Raw genomic sequence first — 9,680 nt, 5'->3', positions numbered from 1 at the left:
TGACTCCTCATGATCTACGTGTGACCACTTAAAGATGTGTGGTTATTTTGGATTTTGCCTTCATAGAGTTTTGGGCCTGAACTAACCAATTTTTAGCAGCACCATGAATTAAAGCAAGACTTTTGTCAGTTTTATAAATTTTGCTACTAATCAAGCCCCCCCCCCACCAAAAAAAGGCTCAAATAAATATGATGCCAACAAGATCTGTGTGTGTGTGACCACCCTCGTTAAAGCGCACTCTGTTCTAATGAGCCATAATAACACCTCCTGATAATCAACCTGATAGGTGTCCCCTTTGGGCTCTCCAACCTTTGACTGGCTGGCTGGACGTTGGTGGGCAGACACTGATAGGCTATCAAAGGGAAAGAAGGAGAGGCAGGCTGGCAGTTGGCCAGTGGAAGTGATAGGACCCAAAGGAACAAGACTTGACTAACATCACATAGATGAAACACAGTGGCATAAACTGTATGCGTGCATGTGTGTACACTTTTACATGTTTAAGTTCATAGCACTGATCATCATTACGATCTTTATGGCTATGATCAAAAGGGATGTAAAGTGTTTCCTATTGCTAGTTACTGTGTTTGATTTTGTCATAGTGGATTCGACGACACTCAGTGGACAAAAGTATTGGACGACATGGTCTCTCAGTTTTTGAAGTATTTTCAGTTGCATTGCCACAGGTGTATGAAATCAAGCACCTAGTCGTGCAAACATTTTGCGAAATAATGGATGGTTCTAAAGAGCCCACTGTATTTCAGCACAGTACTGCAATAGGATCCACCATTGCAATAACCTCAGCCACAAAGTGGCACTGAGATACATAGTGCATAAAAGTCAGCAGCACTCCAATGATTCAATAACTGCAGAGCTCCAAAGCTCCTCTGACATGAACATCAGCACAAACACTGTGCACCAAGAGTTTCAAAGCATGGGTTTCCATGACTGAGCAGCTCAAACAAACAGTGTGGCCCAAACAGTGTTTGCTATTTTATCTCATATACATGGCAACCATGTAGTATATGGGATTATGTGGCAGACCAACACTTGAATTTGGCACATTTATGATGATGTAAACAATCATGTTGTTTTTTGAAACCAAGAGTGACCAATTTGGACTAAGTTATGAACTAATATTATACCGACTTCGGTTAGCAATAGATAGTTAAATCCACCCACTATAGATGCACTGGCTGGATCCCAAAGATCGTATCTAATTCTTGCTGACATAAAAATAAATTAATACATCAAAAAATGAGCACAGGCACAAAGATGGTTAGAACACTTAAAGCAAGCCTTATTGAAACGTAGCTGCATTAAAAAATGGTCTAAAATGCTCCAGTGCAGCCAGGGCCCTTTGCACACCTTTAGCAATGCATAATTTTAAACTCTAATAAGATTTAACAGATTCAGCAGTAACTTAACAGACCATGATAGATTCACAGAGCATATAGTGCAATGCTTAAAAAAACACCTACATCATTTTGCTTTTTATTGATTACCGTTGATTGTGTATTCTTGCTTTAATCTGATGTGAGTAGCACACACTTGCTCAGTGGCATGTCTCATTTTGAGAGTTACAAGAGAAAAAACCATTCTCCTGTGAAAACACAACATTTATGTCACCTCGTCACTGTATACACTTCGCTCCTTTGATTTGATGTCGCTTTGACATCTCAAACAAAAGCTTTTTTTTTTTCAAGGTCGGTGATCAAATGTAGCCAACAATTAACACTACCAAAGGCGATCCCAGGATACGAGCTGTTTTGCAAAGTTAAGAAGTTGTTTTCTTTGCAGCAGAATGGGCATCACTGTGGTTTGCTGATCTCAGCTTCCTGCAGGATGTCAAATGTCTGTGAATGTGAGCGGTGCCATGCTGTATGTGCAGTCTGGTGCGCTTTCTTGAGAAGAATGTGACCCTCTTTAAATGAGAGGAACAAACGATGGAATGATAAAAATATCTTTCTCCATCTCTTCTTTCCCTTGAGGGCTGCCTCCCCTCGCTTTCATCCGGCAGCCTGAAGGGACAAGGAGGGAACAGGGTGGAGAAGGTGAGAGAGAGCGAGAGGGAGAGGGAGAGAGAGAGAGAGTGAGAGAGGGGGAACGTGAACTTTAGCAAATGTAACTTTGTAACTCCAAATTTAAATAACCTAATGCCTCCTCAGTAATGAGAATAATGAAAATATTCATATAAAATGAGATAAGGATTGTGTCCTTACATGCAGCAAACTGAAGGACAGTGCATGCACATACACACACTGATGTGATGTAAAGGTATATTTAGCAATATATGTAATGTAAATGCTGTACCTAATTTGTGCACATTGTTTATTCTGAAGAAAAATGTTGTTGTTTTGCAGTGTGAAAAGAAAAAAGGTGCAAATGAAAAGACAGAAAAGAAGATAAATTTGAATTAATACAGGATAACCCAACAATACTGGCAAAAATAGGCAGTCACATGAAATGAACTTACAAATATATAAACAAGCAAATCTACTATAATTGCCCTTTTTCCCATTCTTGATGCACATTCATGCATTACTTATTAAATTGAGCTTTTCTGTGTCACACATTTTCACGTTTGTGAGCTGTATCATTCACTGGCAAAAGTGCACAAATGACCTATGCGCTGATAAAGTGCGCCGAATTGAATTGAACTGGCCGAGAAACTGGAGGTGAGCAAAGCAGTATGCGGTGAAAAAAATGAACAAAAGAGATAAAGATAATAGAACGTCGGGGACCATTTTGAGCAAAACAAAAAGAGAGAGATTAAGGAAAAGATGAGAGGAGCAATGACGTCATTCACTCACCACATCCCAGTTTTCTTCCTGAATGACCCAAAGTGACTCTGCTGGAGTTTTAGGAGGGACGAGAGACCAGAAGTCTTGCTCCCCCTGTTCCCCGCCTCCTCCTCCTCATTTCCTCTCATCTCTTTTGCCTGTGTGCCCCTATATAACCACTGACATAGACCCTGTTTCTCTCAGAGTGGTGCTCGGTGGATAGGATACAGGTGTTTGCCTGTCAGTTTCATACTCAGACAGATTTATTTTTTGACTAGCTGATTTTTCTGAATTTTATTTGATTTGCTGACAGCACAGTTGTCATTTGAAAGATCGGTAACCTGCAGACCCGTGAGCAAGATGAACCAACCAACTCGCATCCTGACATTGGCCTTGCTGCTCCTGCAGCTGATGGACAGCACAGGTAAGATCTGCTGATGTTTTTAATGATTTTGAAGCGGAAATACAGAGTTGTCAGAGTGGGAAAACTGAGACTGTGGTCTATGAAAACTGTGAATTGTAAGGAGGAAATTACTCAAGAAAAATACTCTTTATTGAGAGACACATCCATAGAGAGTGTTGTGCATGTCATTCAACTGCTGTCTGTTAAATGTTTAACAATGAACCAAAAAGTCCTGATAGGTGATTTAGGAACAACATCGTTACTGGAACATGTTTGTTTTGGATGAGATGTTGCTCTGTGTTCTTCTTCTTCCAAAGAGAGGAAAAACATCCCAAACTAAAACCAATCTCCTCTCCTGTCTTCTCCAGATGCTAAAATGAGCATCATTTCCACTAAACTAGATTTTAAAGTTGGAGATGAGATCTTACTGCTCTGTAAAGGTGAGTCGTCTATATTTCTTATCTAATTGAAACGATTCAGCATGAACATATTTTGCAATCCAGCTATAAGGCTACAAATTATATTTTTTTTCCTCTCTTTTTGTTTTTGACCCTCTTCTTGTCTCTCCTCTCAGCTGGAGCAGAGGGAGAAATAACATGGCAAAAGGATGGGCAGGACATAGATGATGAAGAGCTTGTGAATAGGTTGGACGAGGCCTCCTCCAAATTGGTAATTAACAAGGCTACAATGCAGGATGCCGGCAAGTACACCTGCCACTGCGAGTTTGACAGCGGACATAAAGATGATGTTCAGATACAGCTGTTTGTTTATGGTACGTAACAGCTGGCGGCACTTTTTCCATTTAAACTTTAAAATCAGTAATGTGTATGCTAGGACTTGTTGCTTTATCCTTGATCTTTTCCTCTTCTGTCAGATGGGCCATCATTTGGAAGCACTAAGACCTACCATGAGTTTCTGGAGGGTACAGATGGGCTGGTGCCCTGCCTGGTGACTGGACAGCCACAGGTGGATGTTCAGTGGTTTAGAAACCAGCAAGAAATCTCTAATGGTAAGAGCAAAATATGGGAACAACAACTGCAATATGAAGGCTTGCTTTGTGATTTAAAAAGAGCGTTTTGTGAACCTTTTGTGAACATTCAGTTTCCCGAGCAAGCTCTCTTGTAAACTTTAGAGTTGTAATAAGCAAAAGTTAGTGTATGACTATCATACCCAAAGCTGCTCTAATCACTATTTCTGCATCAAAGTAGTTTTTAGTTAATTTTTTTTTCTGCCTTTCTTCGCTTGCTTCAGTGGGAGGGCATATGCGTAAGCAGTCTGATAACGCGCTCCGTATTGAAAAGGTGAAGAGAGAGGATGCCGGGACATATGTGTGCAGAGCTCAGATCAGAGGGAGGCCATTAATCTTTGTGGAACTCTCTGTTTCTGTTGTTGTCAATGGTAAGTGACTGTTTTGCACCAACACATTCATGAGGCTGAATTATTATCATCACTTTCCTCTTTAGAGTGACATGAATGAGATTAACAAAAAAAAAAAAAACCCTGAAAATGTACTGAAACTCAACCCTCTCCTGCAGCTCCTCCGACTGTGAGACTGAGAGAAGAGGTGAAGAAAGTGTTGGCTGGACCTGAAACTAACGTCTCTTTGTTGTGTTTGGTGGATGGTCTGCCACAACCCAACATCACCTGGACCATGTAAGACCACATTTTATGACCTAATAATAAAAATCAAATATAGTATGGGCACAAAAGCTGAACACGATCTGAGCACGTTACATTCCTCTCTCTAACGGCACAATAAAACCTCTAAAGATAAACTTGTCTGATTTTTCACACAGTTCATTCTTTCCTTTTTATTTAATTAGCATATATGCATGCTTGTCACAAAATGTAAATAATGTTGTTGTTGTTTTTATTGGTTTTAATTACCACCATGGCTGAGGGAAAATATACAATCAGCAAAGAAACTGGGTCACATTGTGTTGATGTTTGGACTAGTCCCCCTGACGCTCTCTGTCACTAATGTAGCGTGACATCTACACTGTGCATCAGTGGGTGGAGCAGAGTGCACGTGTCTAAGGGGGCTGTGTGTGTGTGTGTGTGTGTGTGTGTGTGTGTGTGTGTGTGTCTGTGTGAGAGAGAGAGAGAGAGAGAGAGAGAGAGAGAGAGAGAGAGGAAAAGGAGAATTCCTATCAGCTTTTCTAATGTTCCTTGGACTCGCTCAGTTTTGATTTCCAGCTTTATCTCTGCCTCCCTCTCCTGGCCACGTTTTCTCCATTCCTGATATCTAAACAGTCTCACTATCTCATATTGCATAGCATATTAACATGAAAAAAATAAGCAATTTTCTATTTATTTCATTTTTCCCAGGCCTGTGGAGTTTAACCCCTCCCGTCATCACTTCAACTCAGACAGCAGCCAGCTGACTATACAGTCTGTTGTGAGGGAGGACTTTGGGGAGTACGTCTGCACGGCCACCAACAAGATTGCTGAGAACAGTGCTACCATCACGCTTCATGTCTTTGGTTGGTTTGATTGTGTTTCACTTTGAAAACAGCTGTGCAAGAAAAACTCTTTTTAAATCTTGTTTCAGCAGTTTGTGTCACGATCATTGATGTGTTTCATTTCAGAGGCCCCGGAGGTGTTTGTCTCGGCAGAGCAGCAGCGTGTGTTGGTGGGTGAGGCTGTATCTGTGTCCTGTAATGTGACCGGCCATCCCCACCCTGAATTACACTGGCTCAACAAGCAAAATGGACAAACACTGGTAAGACTGTATAAACATAAATAATTATATTCAAACAGTAAGCACTAATCCTGAATTGAAAAATTTGATAGAGCCCATAACGTTATATGGTTAAATGTATGTAATGTTTTTTAAAGTTTTATATTTACCTTCTGTCTTTTTCTCTCTGTCAGAGTTCAACTTCAGGCCGTGTCCGAGTGGTGGATGATGTGTTGATGATCGATGAGGTGGTGCCCTCTGATGGTGGATTGTATTCCTGCATGGCCGTCAGTTCTTCTGGAAATGCATCAAGAGATGTCGCCATATACAGTAAGAGTTTGTCTTTGTCATATATGGTTAAATGGAGAAAGTGCCTTTATACTTTATTTATAATACCAGTGCATGTTACTGTTCCTTTTATATCAATTTGTGTTTTGCTGTTCCCTTTTTCATTTTTTTAATTTCACACCCTCACTTCAGCTCAGCCCGGTCCACCTCTCTACCTGTCAGTCTCTGCGGGTTCAGCTTCAGTCCACTTCTCACTGAAAACCACACCTGTGAGTGGAGGAACACCCATCACAAGTTTTGTCCTGCAGTGGAAAGAAAAACCCACAGAACAGTGGGAGGAGATCACCGTCCCAGCTACAGGTAAAACACCTCCTCTTTCCAGCTGTGTATATGCATCAGTTATCATTTACACTTTCACCTGCTCACAAGTAAAAGTTTTATGAATGAGTGAATGAGTAGTAAGACTTGAATATGTGCAGTATCTGATGCTGTTTGTGTGTTTTTGTAGATCCTCTTGTTATCAACCTCAAGCCGTACACTTCGTACACAGTACGTCTCTCTGCACTGAATGCAGTGGGACGTGGAAAGTTCTCTGAGACACACAAGGTCCACACACAGGGAATACGTAAGTTCTTCACACATTACCAACATATTAGTTAAAACATTACATTATACATTATATCTCTAATTCATTCCATAAATTTAAATAGGTGTGAATGAATTACTGGTTCACACTGTGCAGGATGCTTGCAGATGTTTTTGTGGTACTACATCCTCATCTGCCATCATTACTTTTTCTTTTCCATGTCATCTTCTTCCGTCTCCTGATATTCACTCACACTGTTCATCACATGATGTAATCCACCCTCATCGATCCTCAGAAGGTAAAGTTCTCACAGTTTTTTGCTAAACTAAACTGACATGCTAACTCATTCTTCACATAGTTTAGCTAAATCAGTCAAATGCAATGATCAGGTTTTAAATTTTGTTATGAATTCTTCATGTTTTTCTTTCATCGTTCCCACAGGTGAACCCGACAGTCCAGTTCTGTCCTCTGATGAGATGAAAATAGAGGGCAACACCTTCTCTGTGCCTCTTAAACACACAGTAGATGGTGGCAGCCCTGTGTTGCAGTTTAATGTTCAATACAGACAGGTAAGAGACAGCATGAGCCTGTCTTTGTGTTTGTCTCCATCAGCCCATTTCCCTTGATTAAGTCCTTTGGTTGCTCTGCTGTCTTTAACCAGGATAAAGAAGAGGCTGAGTGGAAGGAAATGCAGATGCCACCTGATGCTGACTCTGTTTCCCTCAAAGACTTGGCTTTTGGCTCAAACTATCAGCTGGAAGTCTCAGCAGTCAATGCCAACGGTTCCTCCATACCTGCCACATTCAACTTCACCATCGCAGAACAGTCTGGTATGTGGCCTCTTGAGCTCTGCAGCATATACGGAGCTAGAAGTTATTCTCACAGTGTAGTTTATACATGGAAAAACTGACACTCATACAAAATCACAGCAGATCTACCTGGAATAATAGAATTTTCTTGTCAGAATAAAGATGTTTAATGTTTTCTGTTTGCACATTGAGACTTTTTCCTCTCTCCCACCAGCCAAGGGCGGCATGACCAAAGGCGCTGTGGTTGGCATCGTCATGATCATCTTCCTGGTGGTATTCATTGCTGTCGATGCCACCTGCTGCTACAGAAACCACTGCGGCCTGCTCATGTGCATTGCTGTGAAGATCTTTGGGCAGAAAGTTCCAGGAATCAAAAAGCTGGAAGAAGGAGGTGAAAAGGGGTAAGTGTTTGGAATAACCTGGAGGAGATGAAGCTTTATCATATATTTCCATGATCATAACTCAAATATTTATGTGTTTTGTCTGCAGAGAAGTAAAGCTGAAGGGCATGTCCACTCTGAAAAGCAGTATGCAACAGGTGGGGGTCCCACTCAAGGAAGGGAAATGTGACAAGGCCCCACTCACCAAGAATGAGTACGTTCATTTTCTCCCACACACTGTAAATCTACACAGATATGTCATAAACATGCGTTGAGAATCTCACCGACTAATTATTTTTGTCTCGCAGGAAAACCCAACCTGACAGAGACCTGCCCAGCATCAATGCATGAGACAAGGAAACAAAGACAGGAAGATTTCATGTACTTTACAGACAACAAAAGAAGAAGTGAAGTAATGATAGGTGCCATGGGAAAGGGCAAACATTTTAACACTCCGTAGGGGACTGGCTGATTTTGGCCTGACCCAAACCTCTGAACGGTTTCAGTCAGAGGACAGCGATTCTTAGTGCAGCCTCTCGTGACAGCACCGTCCTCTCCTCAAGCTTCTAGCTGACCTGAAGGTTGATACGTGACTGCAGACAGGAGATTAGCAGAATTATTTTTTTGTTACTATGTCTGCTCCAATTTACATTAGTTCATGATAAATGGTCTTTTACAGGGTAATCCTCATGTCTGTGGTTTACAGGCTAAAACCATTGTTGTTACTTTCTAATTTTACACTTGATTTATGAAAAAAAAATCATAAAGACACAACAAAGGTTTGCCTTCCACATTTGAATGTTACACAGGCGTGAGGACCTAGTTCATTTTGGTTTTTGTTACTAACTGTTTATTATTACTGCACTGTGGCAGCTCTACTAACTTATGTCTATGACAAAATATCTTATTAATATAACCGAATATGACAACTTTACCATGTGGACCATTTAAAGGGCAATATATACTAAAGCTACACATAATCAACCTTAATTTAATGTATGCTAATTTGTGTTGATATTTATTGGGGGGTTTAAAAGCCATACCGTGACTAAATGAGAAATGTTGTAAAAATGAAAAACATAATTGGACTTTTTAGCCAGTTTTGTTCTTAAGCACTTTTTAGGAAAAGTTTTGAAGCTCTGCTAGTATCACTGACCACTTAGGGGACCTTAAAATGAGATCCCTCTTTAAAGTACCTGTAATAATAGCCAACATGCATGATATGGTTGCTAGACACAAAACTGATTAATGTAACTCATTTTTGTATTTATGACCAAATTAATGATTACAGGAAGCAAGCTGTTCAAATGACAATTTATTTGAAGTATCTTCGAATTATTTTTATATTATATTTTTCACTGTACATTCTTGTAAATACATGTTACTTCTTTCTCTTTGTGTTTTATAAAAAACTTTGACTTGGAAAGCAGCTGTATGTCTCTTTTACTCACCAAATGAATGTTTTTCCCTTTTTCCTGGTGTAATTATCTCATACAGTAAAACTATGAACACAGAGAAAACCTGTTTTTTCTTTATTGACTAAGCCTATTACAATTACATATGACACCCGACTACTATATTTAGAGAGTTTAAGAAAGTATAGATTATGTTCCATTAAAAAAAATGCATGGGTTAGGGTTAGTTTGTTAGTTAGACTGAGTTTTCACAGCTCACTGAGCACCATGTTCAAATTTAATGTAAATGTATAAAAAGAAAGATGGCATGGCTCCACTTCCTCCCACTTTACAACAATG

At 40.1% G+C, this 9,680-nt stretch overlaps 1 protein-coding gene and 1 long non-coding RNA gene across 3 annotated transcripts; one reads left to right on the top strand and one right to left on the bottom strand.

Moving 5' to 3' along the window:
• Positions 1-791: 791 nt before the first annotated feature.
• Positions 792-2,888, bottom strand: LOC112848253 (uncharacterized). Its single transcript, XR_003222275.1, has 3 exons — positions 2,811-2,888; positions 2,311-2,333; positions 792-2,018 (listed from the first exon to the last, which is right to left on the bottom strand). It is a non-coding gene; the product is annotated as an uncharacterized LOC112848253 (long non-coding RNA).
• Positions 2,889-2,969: 81 nt separating this feature from the next.
• On the top strand, positions 2,970-9,439 carry ncam3 (neural cell adhesion molecule 3). 2 transcript variants are annotated; one of them, XM_005450624.4, is made up of 17 exons: positions 2,970-3,204; positions 3,552-3,623; positions 3,758-3,955; positions 4,058-4,192; positions 4,435-4,581; positions 4,719-4,836; positions 5,512-5,666; positions 5,772-5,905; positions 6,058-6,193; positions 6,344-6,511; positions 6,660-6,776; positions 7,033-7,035; positions 7,179-7,306; positions 7,399-7,567; positions 7,761-7,947; positions 8,036-8,140; positions 8,235-9,439. In XM_005450624.4, exons 1-17 carry the CDS (start codon positions 3,141-3,143, stop codon positions 8,275-8,277), a joined length of 2,079 nt encoding a protein of 692 aa, XP_005450681.1. In that variant the 5' UTR covers positions 2,970-3,140; the 3' UTR covers positions 8,278-9,439. The 2 variants fall into 2 exon arrangements, with proteins under 2 accessions (XP_005450681.1, XP_003443674.1); XM_003443626.5 differs by lacking the exon at positions 7,033-7,035.
• Positions 9,440-9,680: the final 241 nt, after the last annotated feature.

This window comes from Oreochromis niloticus, linkage group LG11, assembly GCF_001858045.2.
Source record: "Oreochromis niloticus isolate F11D_XX linkage group LG11, O_niloticus_UMD_NMBU, whole genome shotgun sequence".
Taxonomy (NCBI): domain Eukaryota; kingdom Metazoa; phylum Chordata; class Actinopteri; order Cichliformes; family Cichlidae; genus Oreochromis; species Oreochromis niloticus.
This window is presented reverse-complemented; position numbering and strand designations above follow the sequence as displayed.